Source organism: Pristiophorus japonicus, chromosome 12 (genome assembly GCF_044704955.1).
Source record: "Pristiophorus japonicus isolate sPriJap1 chromosome 12, sPriJap1.hap1, whole genome shotgun sequence".
In the NCBI taxonomy this organism is placed as follows: Eukaryota; Metazoa; Chordata; class Chondrichthyes; family Pristiophoridae; genus Pristiophorus; species Pristiophorus japonicus.
In genome coordinates, this window is record NC_091988.1 from 47,545,662 (window position 1) to 47,570,729 (window position 25,068).

General features: G+C 44.0%; 1 protein-coding gene across 24 annotated transcripts in view; it reads right to left on the minus strand.

The window, feature by feature from the left end:
- LOC139276737 (plasma membrane calcium-transporting ATPase 2) overlaps positions 1-25,068 on the minus strand; it is a 430,975-nt gene that overhangs the window by 43,702 nt on the left and 362,205 nt on the right. For all 24 annotated transcript variants that reach the window (XM_070894747.1, XM_070894743.1, XM_070894745.1 and 21 more), the window contains 2 exons: positions 20,030-20,136; positions 1,432-1,623 (listed from right to left, as the gene is read on the minus strand). In XM_070894747.1, coding sequence (XP_070750848.1) covers positions 1,432-1,623; positions 20,030-20,136 — 299 coding nt within the window. The remainder of the gene's footprint in view (positions 1-1,431; positions 1,624-20,029; positions 20,137-25,068) is intronic.

Consider the following 25,068-nt stretch of genomic DNA (forward strand, 5'->3'; position numbering starts at 1 on the left):
TAACTGCTGTGACAGTGGTTGAGAGTCTCTGGGGTAATTTCAAAATTGTGAAAAATTAATGAAGGCTTAAATTAAAAATCCCAAATCTTACGACTGAAATAGAGCCAACCTAAGGGCTATGCTAGACATAGATGAATAGTCCATTAGGATTTTCTCCCAAAATACACTAATTATTATTCCCATCTACTTCTTCACTAAAATTAGCAAAAGACAAGGGCCTAGAAATAGGTTTGTGTAGTGCCCTGTTTGCGGGCACTACTCAGACCTACTAAGACCCCAATATGACAGGTAGGGAGTGTGCACACATTTCCGACCAGAGGTGCGCCGCCCACTATATTGGGTAAGGACAAAACTGTGTGTCATTTACCCATGACTGAAACAGCCATTAGGCCCTTTACACATGCAAATAATGGATGCAAAACCTGTTTGAGGCCCCCAGTCAAAATTGGTTTGCCCTGAGGCAGCCCACACCAGCACCAGATGGACCCAGGGAGCCTGAGCCGAGGGATCACCTGCTAGCACCAACCAAGAGGGTGAGTAACTTACCTGAATGTGGAGCCAGGGGGAGCACTCCCACATTAAAGGAGCTGATCGCCGCCGCTCCACACCCCGCACCCCCACCCCCACCCCACCCCTCAATCGCCCACGATCTCCCCAGGTTCTGATTCCCCATCTCGCTCCCTCCCGGCCCCCGATGACCGCCTTTACTTTAGTCTCTTCTCTTTCATAGATATTCTGCTCACTCTGTTGATGCTAATTTTAAATTGATGATCCCTGTCGCTGACTCCCCAACCAGAGAAAATAGTCCTTTCCTATTCACTCTATCACAACGCTTCATAATTTGAAAAATATCTATTAACTCTCCTTCCTTGAGCCTTCCCTGCTCAATTGGGGGGTGAAAATGGGTGCAACCCATTTAGCAGGGGGATGACTTGTGCCCAATCTGCACAGGCATTGGTCCCATTGCTAAATTCGGGGGCCTTTTTTTTTAGGCGGCCTGCCTAAATATGCATTATTATTCATTTATTTCACTGCGGCGCTGAAAGTCCAAGTTTTGCAATCTAGAATGAGGAACATTGGTGAGAATATTTTTGAATTGGCCTTAACACAACTCGGGTAATTAATTTATTTTACTCAGCTAACTGCAAGGAAGTGGATGCTAGAAATTTTGGTTTTAGAGAAATGCTTCTGGAATTCTGGTTTCCCCTCCATAAACCTCTATGCCAATATGTATTCATTCAGGTATTAAAAGCCTGTATATGAGTAGTAATTCAAAATATTTAAACGAAGACTACACGATCAGTGTTTGCCAAACAGACAGCCCGAAAGCCCTGGCTGGATTCTGTAATACAGTAATGCCTGTTGCTTGTTCTTCTGAAACAGACCCCTTATACGCTTTCAGGATGTGTACAACATGAAGCGAACCCTCACCTGGGTGATGCATGCTCCAGTAAAGGCAACTATGACAGCAACTATATTCACTGTGAGCTGAAATTGTAGAAACTTGGAGATGCTGTCATAAACATTACGGCCCCACATGACAGCCTTCACGATGCTGCTGAAGTTATCATCGGTCAAGATAATGTCGGAGGCTTCTTTCGCTACATCAGTACCAGCGATGCCCTAAAATACAGCAAAACAAACAGTTAACCAGCACCACTGGTATCAAAAATTGCTGTGTTTGACAGATTCAGGAGGAAAAAACAATACAAGTACAGTAAATGGATTTGATTCTGAAATTAATATTTTTTTTAAACTGCTCCGAACATTATTATAATAATATGCACAACTTTAACCAGAGTCTGATTAAAACCATTAATTAGCCTACATTCATTAATAAGGTTGGGGACAGCAATCTTTTGGGAATGGAGCACTTTTTCCAACCAGTGTCAGTCGCGTCAGGGAGGTCAGATGTTAACGTGGTTTTGATGTGGGTCTCATCTGCAACAACAGTGTGCCTTAATTCAAATCTCAGAAAAACATCACCTCCTGTACTGAAGTGATAGTGACCTTCCTACATCAGCCATTCTTGTGACAGCTCTGAATTGCAATAGAATTTAGTACCACATAGTGCCAAATTATGATCATTTTTATACTATGGGCCCATGAGGAATGTGGCTGAAGAATTTCTGGCTTGCTAACTAGAAATTTATGTTTACAAATTACAAACGGAAAAATTAATTAGGCAGTTTCACCCCTATTTCAAGTGCGCATGGGCCCAGCACAAAACTGGCCATAATTTGGCATAAATTGACGATCTCAGTTAGAGAGGCCACAAGGATCACAGCATTGAAACGGCCCTTATCAAAGTCACAAATAACATCCTTTGTGCCTGTGACTGTCATCCTTCTTGACCTGTCTGCAGCCTTCGATATGGTTAACCACGCCATCCCCCTCCCAACACTTCTCCTCTATTGCCTAGCTGAGTGGGATTGCCGTCATCTGGTTCCATTCTTATCTGTCCAGTCGTAGCCAGAGAACCTCCTACAATCGTTTCTCTTCTCACTCCCTCACTATTACCTCTGGAGTCGACCAAGAATCCATTCTTGGCCCCCTCCTGTTTCTCATCTACATACTGCCTCTCGTGACATCATCCGAAAACTCATCAGATTCTACATGTACACTGACGACACCCTGATCGACCTCATCACCACCCCTCTCGATCCCTCCACTGCCTATGATCTGTCACGCTGTTTGCCAACATCCAGGATTGGATGAACAGAAAATGTCTCCAATTAAAACATTGGGAAAATCAAATCTGTTGTCTTTGGCCACTGCCACAAACTCCATTCCCCGGGCACAGATTCCATCCCCCTCCCTGGCCACTGTCTGAGACTGAACCAGACTGTTTTCAACCTCAGCCTCCTCTTTGAGCATGAGCTGAGCCGCCTACCCCATATACTCTCTATCACCAAGATCGTCTACTTCCACCTCCGTAATATCACCCTTCTCTGCCCCTGCCTCATTCTACCTGCTGTTCAAACACTTATTCATGTCTCTGTTACCTCAAGACTTGACTATTCCAATGCTGTCCTGACTGGCCTCCTATCTTTCACCCTTTGTAAACTTGAGCTCATCCAAAACTCTGCTGCCCCTATCCTAAATTGCACCAAGTAACGGTCTTCCATCACCCCGCTGATCGATATTGACTCTATGTCCAGCAACGCCACAACTGTAAAATTCTCATCCTTGTGTTCAAATCCCTCTATGGCCTCACCCCTCCCTATCTCTGTAACCTCCTTCAGCGCTACAACCCTACAGGAATTTTGTGTTCCTCCAATTCTGGCCTCTTGTGCACCCACAATTTCCTTCACCCCACCATTGGTGGCCGTGCCTTTTACTGTCAATTCCAAGCACTGGAATTGCCACCCTAAGTCTGCCTGCCTCGCTCTTCTACTTTAAGATGCTCCTTACCTCTTTGACCAAGCTTTTGGTCACCTGTCCTAATATTGGTGTATGTGGCTTGGTGTCAAATTTTGATTGCTAACACTTCTGTGAAACTTGGAACATTTTAGTACATTAAAGGTGCTATATATGTTTGAATCCCTCCAATTAGATGTCTGCCCCTGACACAGTACCGAAACAGCTCTCATCAAAGTTACAAATGACATCCTTTGTGACTCTGACAAAGGTAAACTATCCCTCTTCATCCTTCTTGACTTGCCTGTAGCCTTTGACATGATTGATGCCATCCTTCTCCAACATCTCTCTACCATCATCCAGCTGGGTGGGACAGCACTCTCCTGGTTCCATTCCTATCTATCTAATTGGCTTCTCTTCCTGCTCCCACATCATTACCTCTGGAATCCCCCAAGGATCTATCCTTGGCCCCATCCTATTTCTCATCTACCTGTTGCCCCTTGGTGACATCATCCGAAAACACAGTGTCAGTTTCCACATGTACTCTGATGACACCCAGCTCTATCTCACCACCACTTCTCTCGACCGCTCCACGATCTCTAAACTGTCAGATTGCTTGTCCGACATCCAGTTCTGGATGAGCAGAAATTTTCTCCACTTAAACATTGGGAAGACCGAAGCCATTGTTTTTGGTCCCTGCCACCAGCTCCATTCCCTAGCCACTGACTCTATTCCTCTCCCCAACTCCTGTCTGAGGCTGAACCACACTGTTCACAACCCTGGTGTTATACTTAACCCGGAAATGAGCTTCCGACCTGATATCTGTGGCATAACTAAGACCGCCTATTTCCAGCTCCGTAACATCACCCCCCTCCACCTTTGCCTCAGCTCATCCACTGCTGAAACCCTTGTTATCTCTAGACTTGACTATTCCAACGCACTCCTGGCTGGTCTCCCACATTCTACCCTACGTAAACTTGAGGTCATCCAAAACTCGGCTGCTCATGTCCTAACTCACACCAAGTCCCACTCACCCATCACCCCTATGATCGCTGACCTACATTGGCTCCCAGTTAAGCAATGCCTTGATTTCAAAATTCTTACTCTTGTTTCCAAATCTCTCCATGGCCTCGCTCCTCCCTATCTCTGTAATCTCCTCCAACTCCACAACCCCCTCTAATTCTGCCCTCTTGAGTATCCCTGATTAGAATTGCTCAACCATTGGTGGCTGTGCCTTCTGTTGCCTAGGCCCTAAGCTCTGGAATTCCCTGCCTAAACCTCTCCAGCTCACTATCCTCCTTTAAGACGCTCTTTAAAACCTAATTCTTTGACCAAGCTTTTGGTCACCTGCTTTAATTGCTCCTTTTTTGGCTCGGTTTCAAATTTTTTGTCTTATAATACTCCTGTGAAGCACCTTGGGACGTTTTACTGTGTTAAAGGCGCTATATAAATCCTACTTATTGTTGTTATAGAAATCCAAGTTTTGTTTGTTGTTATATGCAAAATGAAACCATTCATATTGGTTCAAAAGGGATATTCTTCCAAGGCAGAAGTTAACGCACATTGTTGAGGTACAATAAAAGAAACTTAACTCCATTTGCCCTAAACACCACCTGAATGAGCAGAAAATGGAGAAATGCTCAATCTCCAGCATCCTATCCAGATGAATATAATAAAATAAGGATCGAGCATGGTATTGAATTGAACAGCTCCATTACAGTTAAACATCAATCACTAGAGGGTGCTCCACTCTTATAAAGTGATGATGCTTGGCAGAATAAAAATTTAAGGTTGCTCTATTTTCTGTCACACATTAATATTCTGTAAAGTTAACGGAAAACTGCCATCCCCACTGGGGATAATATGAAGGTGACCAAAGTTCAGAATAACCAAAGTACTCATGGCAACAATAGTATCGAACAAGGCCTTCTATCAACAGTGATATTTTTTGGAAAACTAGGACCTGCAAAATGATAAGATTTCTAAAATTCCCTTGAACAATATATTATTGAAAAGATCATGATGGATCGTCTGTTCTGAATCCTGCTGAATGCTCAGTTTATTTCAAGCAAAAGTTTTTGGCTTGCAAACCAGAAATGATGGACAGCAATGCTTTTTTAATTGATTGATTATAGAAGCATTGCTGTTAATCCAACAGTTTAGAAGAAATAACATGCTAAAGCAAAATCTTTAGGGACTCATAGTGCCAAAAAATATTAACATCCTAAGTCTTGCTTAATGAAGTAACTTTGAAAACAATTGCTTTCTCCTGATCATTTCTTGAATATTACATGTTCTAAGGCTTTTCCCATGCCATTGGAACACTGCTAACTCATCAATGCCTGAAATTTTCTTGACTACTCTCAACAAAAGGTGTCAGCCAGTGTATAACCCGAGAGGAATATAGAAAGTGCAGGGGGGAAATTAAAAAGGAAATTAGGAAAGCAGAGAGAGAGGGCATGAAAAATATTGGCAAGTAAAATCAAGGAAAACCCAAAGATGTTTTATAAATACATCAAGAGCAAGAGGATAACTAAAGAGAGAGTAAGGCCGATTAGTGACCATAATGGTCACCTGCGTATGGAGGCAGAAGACGTGGGTGTGGTTCTCAATGAATACTTTGCGTTTGTTTTCACAAAAGAGAAGGATGATGCAGACATTGCAATCAGGGAGGAGGAATGTGAAATATTAGATGAAATAAACATAGATAGAGAGGAAGTATTAAGGGCTTTAGCATCTTTAAAAGTGGATAAATCCCCAGACCTGGATGAAATGTATCCCACAGTCAAGAGAAGAAAAAGAGGAAATAGAAGAGGCGCTGACCATCATTTTCCAATCCTCTCTGGCTACAGGTGTGGTCCACACCACCTCCAGCGCACCAGTGCAGCCTTCGGCCACCTGAAGAAAAGAGTGTTTGAAGAACAGGCCCTCAAATCTGCCACCAAGCTCATGGTCTACAGGGCTGTAGTAATACCCGCCCTCCTGTATGGCTCAGAGACATGGACCATGTAAAGTAGACACCTCAAGTCGCTGGAGAAATACCACCAAAGATGTCTCCGAAAGATCCTGCAAATCCCCTGGGAGGACAGACGCATCAACGTTAGCGTCCTCGACCAGGCCAACATTCCCAGCACTGAAGCACTGACCACACTTGATCAGCTCCGCTGGGCAGGCCACATTGTTCGCATGCCAGACACGAGACTCCCAAAGCAAGCGCTCTACTCGGAACTCCTTTAAAGGTGTGCAGAGGAAATGTTACAAGGACACCCTCAAAGCCTCCCTGATAAAGTACAACATCCCCACTGACACTTGGGAGTCCCTGGCCAAAGAGTGCATCCGGGAAGGCGCTGAGCACCTCGAGTCTCATCGCCGAGAGCATGCAGAAATCAAGCGTAGGCAGCGGAAAGAGCGTGCGGCAAACCAGTCCCACCCACCCTTACCCTCAACGACTATCTGTCCCACCTGTGACAGGGACTGTGGCTTTCGTATTGGATTGTACAGCCACCTAAAGACTCATTTTTAGAGTGGAAGCAAGTCTTCCTAGATTTCAAGGGACTGCCTATGATGATGACAGGTGTGGTGCCAGAGGACTGGAGGACTGCTAATCATAGAATCATAGAAATTTACAGCATGGAAGGAGGTCATTTCGGCCCATAGTATCCGTGCCGGCTGACCAAGATCTGTCCAGCCTAATCCCACTTTCCAGCTCTTGGTCCGTAGCCCTGTAGGTTAAGGCACATCAAGTATCTTTTAAATGTGGTGAGGGTTTCTGCCTTACAGGCAGGTGAGTTCCAGATCCCCACCACCCTCTGGGTGAAGAAATTTCCCCTCAGATCTCCTCTAAAATCCCCACCCACAGTACTTAAAATCTGTGCCCCCTAGTTGTTGATCCCTCTGCCAAGGGAAACAGGTTATTCCTATCCACTTTATCCAGGCCCCTCATGATTTTATACACCTCCTCTGTTCCAAAGAAAACAGACCCAGCATCTCCAATCTTTCCTCAGCCAAAATTATCCAGTCCAGGCAACATTCTTGTAAATCTCCTCTGCATCCTTTCCAGTACAATCACATCTTTCCTGCAATGTGGTGACCAGAACTGCACACAGTTCCAGCTGCGGCCTAACCAGTGTTTTATACAGTTCAAGCATAATCTTCTTGCTCCTGTATTCCATCCCTCGACTTATAAAGGCATGTATTCCATATGCCTTCTTAACCACCTTATCTACCTGGCCTGCTACCTTCAGGGATCTGTGGACCTGCACTCCAAGGTCCCTTTGTTCCTCTACATTTTTCAGTGTCATACCATTTAATGCGTATTCCCTTGCCTTGTGAGCCTTCCCCAAATGTATTACCTCACACTTATCTGGATTGAATTTCATTTGCCGCTGTTCTGCCCACCTGACCAGTACATTGATATCTTTCTGCAGTCCGTAGCTTTCTTCTTCATTATCAACCACACAGCCTATTTTAGTGTCATCTGCAAACTTCTTAATCATATCCCCAACATTTAACTCCAAGTCATTGATATATACCACAAAAAGCAAGGGACCCAGCACTGAGCCCTATGGAACCTCACTGGACACAGCCTTCTAGTCACAAAAACACACATCAACCATTACCCTTTGCTTCCTGCCTCTGAGCCAATTTTGGATCCAACTTGCCACTTTGCTCTGGATCCCAAGGGCTTTTACTTTCGTGACCAGTCTGCCATGTGGGACCTTATCAAAAGCTTTGTTAAAATCCAAATGCACTACATCATTCGCACTGCCCTCATCGATCCTCCTTGTTACCTCCTCAAAAAATTCAATCAAGTTAGTCAGACACGACCTTCCCTTGACAAACCCATGCTGACTGTCCCTGATTAATCCATGTTTTTCAAAATGAAGATTTATCCTGTCCCTCAGGATTTTTTCTAATAATTTTCCTACCACCGAAGTTAGGCTGACTGACCTGTAATTACTCAGTCAATCCCTTTCTCCCTTTTTAAACAAAGGTACAACATTAGCAGTCCTCCAGTCCTCTAGCACCGCACCTATAGCCAAAGAAACATAGAAACATAGAAACATAGAAAATAGGTGCAGGAGTAGGCCATTTGGCCCTTCTAGCCTGCACCGCCATTCAATGAGTTCATGGCTGAACATTCAACTTCAGTACCCCATTCCTGCTTTCTCGCCATACCCCTTGATCCCCCTAGTAGTAAGGACCTCATCTAACTCCTTTTTGAATATATTTAGTGAATTGGCCTCAACTACTTTCTGTGGTAGAGAATTCCACAGGTTCACCACTCTCTGGGTGAAGAAGTTCCTCCACATCTCGGTCCTAAATGGCTTACCCCTTATCCTTAGACTGTGACCTCTGGTTCTGGACTTCCCCAACATTGGGAACATTCTTCTTGCATCTAACCTGTCTAAACCCGTCAGAATTTTAAATGTTTCTATGAGGTCCCCTCTCATTCTTCTGAACTCCAGTGAATACAAGCCCAGTTGATCCAGTCTTTCTTGATAGGTCAGTCCCGCCATTCCGGGAATCAGTCTGGTGAACCTTCGCTACACTCCCTCAATAGCAAGAATGTCATTCCTCAGGTTAGGAGACCAAAACTGTACACAATACTCCAGGTGTGGCCTCACCAATGCCCTGTACAACTGTAGCAACACCTCCCTGCCCCTGTACTCAAATCCCCTTGCTATGAAGGCCAACATGCCATTTGCTTTCTTAACCGCCTGCTGCACCTGCATGCCAACCATCAATGACTGATGTACCATGACACCCAGGTCTCTTTGCACCTCCCCTTTTCCTAATCTGTCACCATTCAGATAATAGTCTGTCTCTCTGTTTTTACCACCAAAGTGGATAACCTCACATTTATCCACATTATACTTCATCTGCCATGCATTTGCCCACTCACCTAACCTATCCAAGTCGCTCTGCAGCCTCACAGCATCCTCCTCGCAGCTCACACTGCCACCCAACTTAGTGTCATCCGCAAATTTGGAGATACTACATTTAATCCCCTCATCTAAATCATTAATGTACAGTGTAAACAGCTGGGGCCCCAGCACAGAACCTTGCGGTACCCCACTAGTCACTGCCTGCCATTCTGAAAAGTACCCATTTACTCCTACTCTTTGCTTCCTGTCTGACAACCAGTTCTCAATCCATGTCAGTACACTACCCCCAATCCCATGTGCTCTAACTTTGCACATCAATCTCTTGTGTGGGACCTTGTCGAACGCCTTCTGAAAGTCCAAATATACCACATCAACTGGTTCTCCCTTGTCCACTCTACTGGAAACATCCTCAAAAAATTCCAGAAGATTTGTCAAGCATGATTTCCCTTTCACAAATCCATGCTGACTTGGACCTATCATGTCACCTCTTTCCAAATGCACTGCTATGACATCCTTAATAATTGATTCCATCATTTTACCCACTACCGATGTCAGGCTGACCGGTCTATAATTCCCTGTTTTCTCTCTCCCTCCTTTTTTAAAAAGTGGGGTTACATTGGCTACCCTCCACTCCATAGGAACTGATCCAGAGTCAATGGAATGTTGGAAAATGACTGTCAACGCATCCACTATTTCCAAGGCCACCTCCTTAAGTACTCTGGGATGCAGTCCATCAGGCCCTGGGGATTTATCGGCCTTCAATCCCATCAATTTCCCCAACACAATTTCCCGGCTAATAAGGATTTCCCTCAGTTCCTCCTCCTTACTAGACCCCCCGACCCCTTTTATAACCGGAAGGTTGTTCGTGTCCTCCTTCGTGAATACCGAACCAAAGTACTTGTTCAATTGGTCCGCCATTTCTTTGTTCCCCGTTATGACTTCCCCTGATTCTGACTGCAGGGGACCTACGTTTGTCTTTACTAACCTTTTTCTCTTTACATATCTATAGAAACTTTTGCAATCCGTCTTAATGTTCCCTGCAAGCTTCTTCTCATACTCCATTTTCCCTGCCCTAATCAAACCCTTTGTCCTCCTCTGCTGAGTTCTAAATTTCTCTCAGTCCCCAGGTTCGCTGCTATTTCTGGCCAATTTGTATGCCACTTCCTTGGCTTTAATACTATCCCTGATTTCCCTTGATAGCCACGGTTGAGCCACCTTCCCTTTTTTATTTCTATGCCAGACAGGAATGTACAATTGTTGTAGTTCATCCATGCGGTCTCTAAATGTCTGCCATTGCCCATCCACAGTTAACCCCTTAAGTATCATTCGCCAATCCATCCCAGCCAATTCACGCCTCATACCTTCAAAGTTAGCCTTCTTTAAGTTCTGGACCATGGTCTCTGAATTAACTGTTTCATTCTCCATCCCAATGCAGAATTCCACCATATTATGGTCACTCTTCCCCAAGGGGCCTCGCACAACGAGATTGCTAATTAATCCTCTCTCATTACATAACACCCAGTCTAAGATGGCCTCCCCCCTAGTTGGTTCCTCGACATATTGGTCTAAAAAACCATCCCTTTCTCCCTTTCAGAGGACTGAAAAATGATGGTCAGAGCCTCTGCTATTTCCTCTTTTGCTTCTCTTAACAGCCTGGGATACATTTCAACTGGGCCTGGGATTTATCCACTTTTAAAGCTGCTAAGCCCCTTAATACTTCCTCTCTCACTGTATTTATCTCATCTAATATTTCACACACCTCCTCCCTCATTGCAAAGTCTGCATCATCTCTCTCTTTTGTGAAAACAGATGCAAAGTATTCATTAACAATCATACCCACGTCTTCCGCCTCCACACACAGATTTCCTTTATGGTCTCTAATACGTCCCACTCTTTCTCTAGTTATCCTCTTGATCTTACTGTATTTATAAAACATCTTTGGGTTTTCCATGATTTTACTTGCCAACATTCTTTCATGCTCTCTTTGCTTTCCTGATATCTTTTTTAATTGCACCCCTGCACTTCTTATAATCCTCTAGAGTTTCTGCAGTGTTGAGTTCCTGGTATCTGTCATAAGCTTCCCTTTTTTCTTTATCTTACCTTATATGCCCCTAATGTTGTACCTTTTTTTAAAAAGGGAGAAAGGGATAGACCAAATAATTACTCAGGTCAGTCAGCCTAACCTCGATAGTGGGAAAATTACTGGAAAAAATCCTGAGGGACAGGATAAATTTTTATTTAGAAAGACACGGATTAATCAGGGACAGTCAGCATGGATTTGTTTAGGGAAGGTCATGTTTGACTAACTTGATTGAATTTTTCGAGGATGTAACAAGGAGGGTCGATGAGGGTAGTGCATTTGATGTAGTCTATATGGATTCTAGCAAAGCTTTTGATAAATTCCCACATGGCAGACTGGTCACGAAAGTAAGAGCCCATGGGATCCAGGGCAAAGTGGCAAGTTGGATCCAAAATTGGCTCAGAGGCAGGAAGCAAAGGGTAATGGTTGATGGGTGTTTTTGTGACTGGAAGGCTGTTTCCAGTGAGGTTCTAGGTCCCTTGCTTTTTGTGGTATATATCAATGATTTAGACTTGAATGTAAGGGGTATGATTAAGAAGTTTGCAGATGCTACAAAAATTGGCCATGTGGTTGATAATGAAGAAGAAAACTGTAGACTGCAGGAAGATATCAATATACTGATCAGGTAGGCAGAATAGTGTAAATAGAATTCAATCCGGAGAAATATGAGGTAATGCATTTGGGGAAGGTTAACAAGTCAAGGGAATATACAATAAATGGTATGACACTGAGAAGTGTACAGAAACAGAGGGACCTTGGGAGTGCATGTCCACAGATCCCTGAAGGTAGCAGGACAGATCGATAAGATGGTTAAGAAGGCATACAGAATACTTGCCTTTATTAGCCGAGGCATAGAATACATGAGCAGGGAGGTTATGCTTGAACTGTATAAAACACTAGTTAGGCCACAGCTGATTAGTGCTCCCACCACATAACTATTCCTCATCTGAGAGCCGAGACAATGAGTGTCTGAAAAGGGGGTAGGGGTGTCCTTACAACCAAGCCCCACCCCGTCCATACCTAATCTCCAAACAAATGCACTTCCAGCAAAACTCACAGGTTGATTATCCTCCTCCCTAACCCAATGGCATTTGTAGATCGCTGATGCCACCCTAGCCGAGATCAGCTAACTCAGCACAGATCAGGGCTCAAGCCTAGAACTTTGCTGGTTTGCGTTGCCCAAGGAGCATCGTTTCAATCTTACATAATTTTATGCATGCAATCTATTTATAAATCTGTGCACCGAAATGGAGACATTATATAGGAATTCAAGTCTATCAAATCGAGAACCACTGTTTCCTTTTCACATTCCCTCCACCCATTTCCTTCATTGTGAAGCTCTACTAACTTAGCTGCAGAGGAATCCACAAGCAATAGGCGAAGGCTGGCATGTGACAACAACCCGGCTTGTATATACCATTGCTGACCATGGAATGAGCCAAAGTGGAACTGAGTGACAGGTTTGTGTGTATTGCGACAGTGCTTGGAGCTTTCTAATTAACAAGTAGGTTTGTGGTCTTGACTGTCATAGCATTCTCTTATTTAAATATTCAGTTTTAACACATATTGATCTGTAATGGTATAATCAGGTTTTATGAGGTTAGACTACTGAGCACTTCAGAAATCGTAAAATCAGTGCCTGGATTTATTGATTCTATAAAATAAGTTATTAATGCACATTGACATAGTAAGTGGGAGTAATGAATTTACAGAGTGACTTATCTCCATGGATTTAACGGGCGGCACGAATAGAGTCAAAATCACAAATCCTCATTTGCATGAATTGACATGTTTCAAAATTTCACATCTGATGCGTGAATATCACTAACGCAAAGATCAAGGGCCTGAAATTATGGTGCTGATGGCGACGTACAGGAAGCCATATAAAAGGCCGTGCGGGTTCCGGGTTTCTGCAAGCGTTAAAACCCGGAACTTGCGATGTGTCAAGGTTTGCCTTGACACATCGTTCGCCTGTGTCCCAAATTGGCGCAGAGTTAGGCTAGTTGCCCAGCTACTGTCCACCAAATGCACACAAAACCCTTCCGCTTGGTAAAAGCAGGCATAGGGTCTGCGTTTACCAAAGTAAGGGTTAAAATAAATGATTAAAACAAACAAAAACATTTAAGATTAGTTTATGTAAATTTTGGCCCAGTTTAAAATGTTTAACATTACTTTTCAAAAAATTATATTTTTATTTTAAATGCTTAAGTGAAGGGACTTTTATTTAATTTTGAACATGGGAACATAATTTTTATTTCAGTTGTGTAAATTATTTATTTATTTGCGAATTTCTCATATGCTTCTGGGGATTCCGTTTGTGTATAGAATCTCAATCATCATCATCATAGGCAGTCCCTCGAAATCGAGGAAGACTTGCTTCCACTCTAAACGTGAGTTCTCAGGTGACTGAACAGTCCAATACGGCAATTACAGTCTCTGTCACAGGTGGGACAGACAGTGATTAAAGGAAAAAGTGGGTGGGGAGCTTGGTTTGCCGTACGCTCCTTCCGTTTTCTGCGCTTGGTTTCTGCTTATTCTTGGCGACGAGACTCGAGCCAACCCGGATGCTCTTCCTCCACTTTGGGCGGTCTTTGGCCAGGGATTCCCAGGTGTCGGTGGGGATGTTGCACTTTATCAAGGAGGCTTTGAGGGTGTCCTTGAAGCATTTCCTCCACCCGCCTGGGGCTTGCTTGCCGTGTAGGAGTTCCAAGTAGAGCACTTGCTTAGGAAGTCTTGTGTCGGGCATGCGGACAATGTGACCCATCCAACGGAGCTGGTTGAGTGTGGTCAATGCTTCGATGCGGGGGATGATGGCCTGAGCGAGAACACTGATATTGATGCATCTATCCTCCCAGTAGATTTGCAGGATCTTGTGGAGGCAGCGCTGGTGGTACTTAGGAGGGCAGCTATCACTACTGCCCTGTAGACCATAAGCTTGGTGCCAGATTTGAGGTCCTGGTCTTCAAGCACTCTCTTCCTCAGGGGAACGAAGGCTGTGCAGGCACACTGGACATGGTGTTGGACCTTGTCATCGATGTTTGGCCTTGCTGATAGTAGGCTCCCGAGGTATGGAAAATGGTCCACGTTGTCCAAAGCTGAGCTGTGGATTTTAATAACCAGGGGGCAGTGCTGTGTGGCGGGGTCAGGTTGGTGGAATACCTTTGTGTTACGGATGTTTAGCGTCGGGCCCATGCTTTCGTACGCCTTGGTGCAGCTGTTGACGATGACATGGAGTTCGGCCTCAGGCATCGTCTGTGTACTGTAGTTCGATGACAGTAGGTGATGAGCGGCCTCACCAGCAATTCAAATCAATATGGCGCCCAGGATGGCAGCTCCTTACAGAGCTCCACTGGCCATTTGCACTGGTGGCCATCCGAGACCCTCTCTCTCCCCGCTTCCCCCAGCCAATCTGTCTATCAGGAAGGAGCTACAGCTGCTCACGGACCTTCCAGGTTTGAAGGTGTCCCTTCGGCCCACCTTCAACTTGTGGCACGTGGTGCAGGTAATGGCGGTGGCGGCCTTCCTGTCCACTCCAGCGGCTCACCAAGAAGCAAGATGGAGCGAGGTGCAACGAACAAAAGCGAACAGGGCCCCAGTAGCTCCCACATCCTCCACATCTGGGGTCCCTCACCACCTCTCCTGAAGGCGCTGCTCAGTACCGAGCTTACGACTCACATCTCACCTAAGGCAACTAGGCTCATACAGTAGAGCCTGGCCTCCAGTCGTCTCGGACCCCCTTGCCACTGGGCCAAAACCTCGCTCTACTAAGCCCGTGTGGTAGCTGGTGTGCAATAGCCACCCCACGTTAAAAGAATTCTTCCACAGGCATCTTCCACCCTTCAAAATGAAGTTCTGGACCTGGAACATCAGGACCCTCATGGACAACCCCAACAGCGACAGACCGGAATGTCGCACTGCTATTGTTGCCTGGGAACTCGGATGCTTCGACGTTGACATCGCCACCCTAAGTGAGACCCGGCGGGCAGGGGAAGGCCAGCTCAGAAAGGTAAACCAGAAGAAGAATGCCGCCTCTATGGAGTTGGCTTCGCCATCAAGAATGAGCTGGTGAGCTGTCTCAGGGATTACCCCTGTGGGGATAAGCGAACGTCTCACGACTCTCCGGCTCACTCTAGCCCAGAACCAGTGCGCCACAGTCATCGGCGCGTACGTCCCAACACTCGACGCAATAGATGAGACCAAAGAGGAATTCTACTCCTGCCTTGAACAATCCCTGTCCCGAGTCCCTACGGATGACAAAATGATCCTCCTCAGCGACTTCAATGCCAGAGTTGGTAAGGACACAGACCTCTGGGGCGGTGTGATCGGCAGAGAGCGGGTAGGGAAAACCAACTCCAGCGGTACCCTGCATCTGACAAAATGCCTAGAACACGACCTTGTCATCACCAACACCTTGTTCCGTCACAGGGACAAGTACAAGGCATCATGGCAACACACTCGCTCCAAATACCGACACCTGCTCGACTACGTCATCGTCCGGTCCACCGCCTAATCCGCTCCTTCATGAACATTAATATAGCCCCAAAGCCGCGATGGCAACAGAAACAATGCTACAGATAAATTAACGCCGGGGCACTCAAAGACCCAGTTAAGAAAGCCCGATACAGCCAGCACCTCACTACCAACCTGGCGACTCTTGATGACCCCGAGACGCAGAGTGCCACAGCGCAGAATCTCCATAAGCATATGAGGAATCCCCCTTTCTAATTGGTTGACCTGATACATGTGATCCCAGGGATGTTTCTGAACCGTTTGCGTCCCTGGGATGCATGGACCTTCACACAGACGTACGCCTACAAGCCCAGGACCCGAAGACTCAGAAGCACGGGAGCCAGTAGATACGGGTTTTGTTTTCGGGTCGGAGGTGCAAATTTTTGGCCCAAAGTGAGGAACATCATGACCAATTTCTTCTTCCTCAACTTGGAGATACTGAGGTCAATTATAATGCCTCAACATAGATCAGCTAACATACAGAGGAGGGAATCAAACCTTTCTAATCTGCCTGGCTCACTTACACAGTGGATAATTTTGCTGAGCCACGAGGGGAACTGTATAAAGTTTGAGTTTTAGAAGAGTGAAATATCAGTTTAAAATTACAGGTCCAGCACATATGATATTACATTTTGAGTTCTGATGAAGATAGGGCAGTTGACACTTAAAATGTTAAACTATCTTTAACCTACAGGTGTTGAATGATCTGCTGTGATCTAGCTCAATATCCCTGATATAATGTCTCATTATTTTGAGATCTATGCCTATGTAACTGAAAAGAATTTCAAATTCATTTAGACAAAAGTAGGAAGTAAGGGGACAACTAGAATTTTCTTTTCTTTAAAATCCAATTTTCTCCTCTATTTTCTCCTCTCCCCTGCTTTCCTTTCTTCTCTCGAAGGGGGTGACTCTTTGCTGGGGTAGAGTTCTATGGGCCCCAGGTATCCTTTGGCATCTCATCCCAGTGGCCATATATGCGAGCCTAGACTGCAAGTGCTGAGAGGTTTCTCAACTGTGAGGGCTTTTATAGCTAAGAAAGCAAATGGCATGTTGGTCTTCATAGCGAAGGGATTTGAGTACAGGGGCAGGGAGGTGTTGCTACAGTTGTACAGGGCCTTGGTGAGGCCACACCTTGAATATTGTGTACAGTTTTGGTCTCCTAACTTGAGGAAGGACATTCTTGCTATTGAGGGAGTGCAGCGAAGGTTCACCAGACTGATTCCCGGGATGGTGTTCTGACCTATCAAGAAAGACTGGATCAACTGGGTTTGTATTCACTGGAGTTCAGAAGAATGAGAGGGGACCTCATAGAAACGTTTAAAATTCTGACGGGTTTAGACAGGTTAGATGCAGGAAGAATGTTCCCAATGTTGGGGAAGTCCAGAACCAGGGGTCACAGTCTAAGGATAAGGGGTAAGCCATTTAGGACCGAGATGAGAAGAAACTTCTTCACCCAGAGAGTGGTGAACCTGTGGAATTCTCTACCACAGAAAGTTGTTGAGGCCAATTCACTAAATATATTCAAAAGGGGGTTAGATGAAGTCCTTACTACTAGGGGGATCAAGGGGTATGGCGAGAAAGCAGGAATGGGGTACTGAAGTTGCATGTTCAGCCATGAACTCATTGAATGGCGGTGCAGGCTAGAAGGGCCGAATGGCCTACTCCTGCACCTATTTTCTATGTTTCTAAGCCCAATCCTGTCCTCCAACATTCACACACACTCACACTTCTCACAGGGGTCACTAAAAAGTGATTGACTTTTTTTTTCCCCTCCTAAAGCAAGGCTCACCAAGACTAATTGTAGCATCTCTATCACCATCCCAGCTCAAATCATCTAACTCAGCACAAACCAGAGTCCAAACCCGAGACTTCCTGGTCCGTTATGAGTCGGCAACTCACTGAACCATCGGGAGAGTGTAACTGAAGTTTTCTAGTACCAGACCAAAGGGTCTTTCGGTTTTTGAACTGGGGAAAAATGCTAACTTTCAAAGGTGAAGTAGGAATTCACAAGATATCTATGAGCAAAAAAAAAATCCATTATTATATCCATTTTCATTTTACAATACAACCGTAAAGAAGCAATATGCTTCAGAAATTAGATTTTTTTTACAAAATGCTAGCCCGACTATTTAAAATATTTTAAAACCAATTTTGTAAAAGTTATTTTATTATGTCTCAAATCTAGTTGGTCTCATCTCACTCCAGATCAGGTGGAATGACCAGGCAGTATATAGAGCTTCTTTTATCTGTAATATCTTGTAGCAGGCCTCTAAATTTGGGAATAACCAGCTGCAGTGTGTTCAGCCAGCCCAGATGGCATCCTTGACAAGTTAACAGGTGTGCTGCATTGAATCATAGGGTCATAGAATAGTTAGAGCACAGAAGGAGGCCATTCGGCCTGTTGAGCCAGTGCCAGTTCTCTGCACGAACACTTCAGCCCCACTACCCCGCCCTTTCCCCGTAGCCCTGAATTTTTTTTTTCTTCAGGTATATATTCAATTCCCTTATAAAATTCGCAATTGAATCTGCCTCCACCACCCTTTCAGGCAGCGCATTCCAGATCACATCCAGTTGCCGCATACAAAGATTTTTCCTCGTGTCGCCTTTGGTTCTTCTGCCAATCACCTTAAATCTGTGTCCTCTGGTTCTCGACCCTTCCGCCAATGGGAACAGTTTCTCTCGATCTACTTTGCCTGGACCCCTCATAGTTTTAAACATCTCTATCAAATCTCCCCTCAACCTTCTCTGCTCCAAGGACAACAATCCCAAATTCTCCAGTCTATCTGTGTAACTGAAGTCCCTCATCCCTGGAACCATTCTTGTAATTCTTTTCTGAACCCTCTCTAAGGCCTATACATCATTCCTAAAGTGCGATGCCCAGAATTGGACACAATACTCCAGTTGAGGTCGAACCAGTGTTTTATAAAGTTTCATCATAACATACTTGTTTATTTCTCTGTGCCTCTGTGAAGCCCAGGGTCCTGTATGCTTTTTTAACGTTTTCTCATCCGGCCATGCCACCTTCAACGATTTGTGCACATAAACCCCCAGGTCTCTTTATTCCTGTACCCTTTAGTTTATATTACCTTTCCTTGTTCTTCCGACAAAAATGTATCACTTCGCACTTTTCTGCGTTAAATTTCATCTGCCACGTGTCCACCCATTTCACCAGCCTGTCTATGTCCTCTTGAAGTTTATCACTGTCCTCCTCACTGTTCACTCTACTGTCAAGTTTTGTGCCATCTTCAAATTTTGAAATTGTGCCGTGTACACCCAAGTCCAAGTCATTAATAAACATCAAAAAAAGCAGTTGTCCTAGTACCAACCCCTGGGGAACACCACTTTATACCTTCCTCCGGTCCGAAAAACAACCATTCATTACTGGAAACTATGGGGCCGATTTTCATCAAGACCTCCGCCTGCCCAAGTGCCGCCGATGGCCACCGAGGTACCGGACGGCACTTTGGGTGGGATATTCATGGCCGAGGCCCCTCGAAGGTCGGCGGGTGGCAAATGGATGACGTATGCCGCCAATCTGGGCAGCAGCGGGTGGGAGGTCTCATTCTCGGCGGCAGAGGCGCTTGCCACTCAAGTGCCGCCGAAGATGGAGTTGGGCTCACGGAGGGTCGAAGACCTGAAAAAAAAAAATAGCAAAAAGTACAAAACGTATCCGAAGACCTTCAGGAGACCCCATGTAGGTAAGTCATAGCTGAAAAAAAAATTAACATGTTCACTTATCTTTTTTTCCGGTTCTTCATACTCACCATTGGGGACAGACCAGCCTCCAGTCACCGGTCCACTACCGTTCTGGCGCCGACTCCCGCCTGCAGGAATCTGGGAGCTCGGCGAGCGGGAGCTCAGTTGTGCCACTCGGCCGTCCGCTGACGTCAGCGGGCGGTTCCCGGTGGCTCTCCCCTCCCGTCCACTCCAGGCCACCTCCAAAGTGGCATTGGATGGATCTTCAGGAGGAAAGTCAGCGGCAGCGGGCGGTGAGTGAAGAATTTCGGCCCCATAACTTTAACCAAACTGACAATTCAATAATACATATTTATATTGAGCAAATCATAATATTGGTGATTCTACTTTTAGCACTGACAATGCAGGAATACTGCCGCATTAATACAATTGATTGATTCAAATCTTAAACAAAAATGATAATTTGACGCATTCTGTATTTCGTTTTGTTGCCTACCATGGCAAAACCAACATCTGCTTTCTTCAGCGCTGGTCCATCATTGGTTCCATCACCAGTCACTGCTACAACTTGTCTCCGCTCTCCGTGCAGGCTGTCAATTATACCTGTAACAAACAAAGCCATCCCACTGGAGCTAATTAGAAAGCATAGATCTGATGAGACAATGAGCTTCCCACTCTCGTCATTCACAGGAAAACTGCCTCCACTTTTCCAGCTCCAATTACTTATGTCAGCAATTTGTGCTCAAGGTAACAATTTCACAGAAAATAATGTCAGTTTTTATTAGTCAGTCACTGCCCCCGACACCTTCAAGCAATCACATCGTTTTTTTTATAAACGTAATATAGCCAGATTAATGATTAAAAAAACAGTGACAAGTTAGCGGGCAATTAAAAATTAAATTGGGTTTCTGACTCCTTTGGTAAAATAATCTCTGAACTAATCGTCATCTCCAAAAATGTTACACAATTCATAAGAAATAAGTAAATAATTTGACCCTCAGCAGAATAATTGTACTCTTACTGGTTAAGAACATTAATAATGTAATCATTGATAGTGATTCATTATTCTGTAAACATTATAATATGTACCTTTCCAAATTATTGCAAAAAACAATGTAATGTTCAGGGCACATTCCAAAACAATGTTAAATATACAAAAGCATCATGGGAAAAATAATGAGATGGATTTAATTTGATCTGATTATATTTAATGGCCTCCATACAGCTTCAATTTTATCTTGTGGAAACTTCCATTCTATTTTTCTGAACAAATTTCAGACCTTTCACTGTTAAATATGGGCAGAATGATCAACATTCAGACCTTTAATGATTTTCAAAGCCTACGTGTATGGCTTTGTCCATCATTTGGTGTACTGCGCACTAACCTCACAAAGAAGCACTGCCTCATCCCAAAGGCAGCTTGCTATTGTATTTATTTTCTGGTCATTGTGAAGGACAAATACAATTATTCTCAGGTGGTGTGGAGGTTAAGAGATTAGGAAATATAAATAAAACATCAGGAAGTTAGACTGACTGAGTCTTCAACTACTGTTTCACCATGTGCATCACGCAACTGAACTACAAATAAAGTGCAAACCAGAAATACCATGCAATGCTTTTCAAAAGTAATCACTGTTACTTTTCCTAACATTTTTGTACCGACTATATATTGAAAATAATGTGTGGATCACAACATTCTATCTTGAAATACATTGGAAACCCAATGAGAAAATCCATATTCACTTGCGTTACCTGTTATGCTTGTAAGTGACAGATGATTGGCATTTAGTGCAAATGCCTGTCACAGTAATGTCAGGAAGGTGTGAGGACTTTGCAAAGGATCACAATATGTACCTCTGCAGCAGCAAGTGATCACCCCAGCTGCAATTTAGGTTATGATGTACCATCTCAGGTTTTTAAGAACCCGTTTATTGTTATAAGAATATTTCTAACTTACACTTTATTGTCGAGTGCAGAAGCCTGAGGTACAGGCAAAATCTTATCCATTCCTGGCCAATGCTCTCACTGTTTTCATTTCAATTCCACCCTTAAGATGCCAGTAAATTGTCCCTCATGACCAGAAAGCAATTTCCTGCCACAGATTCCAGCAGAACAAAAACTATTATCATTTTCTCAGGCTGGCAATCCCCCGAGAATCTTTTTGAAGTGTGTTAATCCACCAATCATGGAAGAGACATTTGGCAGATGCCCATGGGCAATGGCCATGGATTAGAAACATAGAAACATAGAAAATAGGTGCAGGAGTAGGCCATTCGGCCCTTCGAGCCTGCACCGCCATTCAATGAGTTCATGGCTGAACATGCAACTTCAGTACCTCATTCCTGCTTTCTTGCCATACCCCTTGATCCCCTTAATAGTGAGGACTACATCTAACTCCTTTTTGAATATATTTAGTGAATTGGCCTCAACAACTTTCTGTGGTAGAGAATTCCACAGGTTCACCACTCTCTGGGTGAAGAAGTTTCTCCTCATCTCGGTCCTAAATGGCTTACCCCTTATCCTTAGACTGTGACCCCTGGTTCTGGACTTCCCCAACATTGTGAACATTCTTTCTGCATCTAACCCGTCCAAACCCATCAGAATTTTAAACGTTTCTATAAGGTCCCCTCTCATTCCTCTGAACTCCAGGAAAGGGTTAAGCATGGTCACTCCTTCCCTCCGGTCCCAGGTAAGTGTCCTGGATCAAAGCAGCCTGCCTGCCCCTGTCCCCTCATGAGTTCAAATGTGGGAATAGTGCCTGACTATCCCTTACCCGTCCAATCCACCCCTCGCCCCCCCCCCCCCCCCCCCCACCATTTAAGCAACTAACCTTCCCTGTGGGAATGTAGACTGAAAACCCCTCTTCCCAAATAATTTGAGCCTGGGGGAAACTAATCCACTGCAAAATTGGCAAATATGCACTATTAGGTGCCCTAGTGTAGTGGCACACTGAACTTCAGAACAAACCTGCCACGGGCAGGGATAGCCCAGCTGATGGGAATGAATTACATCATTAAATACTCCTTTCGTATAAGAGCAGTTTAGGGCACAATATAAAATAATCTGGGAAAAGCAAGCTGGTGAGATTCCCTTGCAAGTGAGTGAGAACCAGACAGAGGGAGGGTTAAGTGAGAAGGTTCCAAACACACTTGCCCCTGACTTCATTGATGGTGTTAGTTGCAAGCCTTGTTTATGCAGTGCTTGTAGCGATGAACCTGAAAATAAAGCAGGTCAATATGTTTTCCTCCAGTAACTTGAATTCCACCTCTTAAAATCAATACTTTTGGAGTTACACTCAAAAAAACGTATCCATAATCGTCCCCACAGAACTTAATCTTGAAGATAAACAGTAATATGAGAATCTTCACACCACACCCAATTAGGTTACTTCAGGAAAAGCTGCCATAAAGCAAGAGCTGGCCGAGAAATGCGATGAGATTATCACTGCCCCTTTGGGATATGGTAGTTCTTGGAAAGGCTTTGGCAATCAATTTCCTGTGGGTAATGCTGGCATCATATCAGCTTCGATCGTTGTTTAGACTTATGTAATGTTGCACACTATCCGACCCTCATTCTTTCCTTATATGTCGGGCGCGACACGTGTTATTTATCTCCTATTCTCTTATCAACTGACAGAACAACACATTTTCCTGTGTGCTTTTTATTGAAATGGCCCATTTCAGTTGCAGTCTGACAGGGCTGTTGGAGGAAAGGCAGATCTCTTATAGAACACAGTCATTCGTTTCTTATTCTATTGTGAGCATGTTTTTCAATTTAACCTTTCAGGTATAATGGGTGGAATTTTTTCCCCTCATTCATAATGCATAAGGTATAAATTCCTTTCAAAGGACGATTCCATTTACCCGGTGAAAATCTGAACAAGAGCGACGTCTCTTTTATTCGCTGAATAAAGTTCAGAGAGAGTCAACATTGTACATCTGTTGTGTACATATTTGTGTTACGTACCTAGTGTGAACTTTTTCAGAACACTACATTTTGATGTACAGCAACCACTAATGTGGAATTCGGCAGTGAGTATAAACTATTCGTTTCACTGTAATTATCTAAATATTAAAATTTTGCAAGCAGGCAACTAATTATATAATAGGTGAAACTCATTAATGAGGCAGCTACTGAACTGTGCAAGAGCACAGGAGATCTATTCTGATTGCTATGCAATCAGGTTATTTTTTGACACTGCCTGATGTCTGTGTGTTTATTGAAGTATTATTACATTTTAACATTCTGAAGATTGGGATAAATAATTTGCAAATTCATTGACATAATCAATGATTTATAGAAAACTCTTCTATTTACCCAACCCCATATAAGCCTATATACAGGGAGGGGAACTGAAAACTCTATTCTATTGTGTCGAATTTCAAAATGGTTGTCAAAATTCTCTGACAATTGCAACAACTACTCCAAAACTCTGCTGCCCGTACCTTATCCCACACCAGGTCTCACTCACCCATCGCACTTTTGACCTTACTGACCTACATTGTCTCTCAATCCCCCACTGCCGTAAAATTTTACATTTCCATCCTTCTAGTGTTTGAATCCCTTCAAGGCCTCTCCCCACCCGATCTCTGTAATCTCCTCCAATCCGGCAACCCGGAATTCTGAATCCCTCTGATTCTGGCCTCTTGTGCATCCCCCGCACACTCCCAACTCCCTTCTTTTCCTCTCTGTTGGCTGTAATGCCTTCAGCCATCTAGGCCTTACACTCTGGAACTCCCTCCCCAAATGTCTCCATCTCTCTCTTCTCCATTAAACCTACATCTTTGATCAAACTTTTGGTCACCCATCCCAAATTCTCTTCAGGTTTAGCATCCATTTTTGTCCGATTATACTTCTGTGAAGCACATTGGAAGATGTTTTTATAAATTTAAGATGCTGGTGTCCAAGTTAAGACTATCTGTACAAATCAGGGATTCTAACCTGGACTCCGTGACTCAAAAAACCACATGGCATGCCATGTTTACTCATTGAGCTATTGGTGGGACCAACAGGAATTCGAACAAATGTAGAGTGGAAACTAAAAGAATGAGACTGGAAGCAGAGGTTATAGGGAAATTAAAGGCAAGAGAGAAACAGAAAGATAAGCCAAGTAAATGATCAACATTGCATGTAAAATTTACTGCACTTTCTTGAGTCCTATGTATTCTTTCCTGCAATTTGTTGGCAATTTTCCTGAATATGCATGCCTTGCATCAAATTAGTTAAATAGTTCAATTGTTTCCATATTTTCCTTAGTGATTCTGAGACACTTGCATACAGAGAGAACCACAAGGGAAAGCCTCAAAGAAATACAGAAAAATACACGAAAAAAGTAGTTCCAGTGCAACTCGCCTGGAATCGGTCAAACCACGCAAAAGATCGAAGAATTTCAAGTGCAAGTTACATCCAACAAATCGAGTTTCCGTGATCTTTTGCACTAGTTCCAATAAGTGGAGGACTAGACACTCTAATGAATATTGCTTATTTTTTAATGATAAACTCCTTTTCAGCTCTATTAATAATCCTGCACCAGGT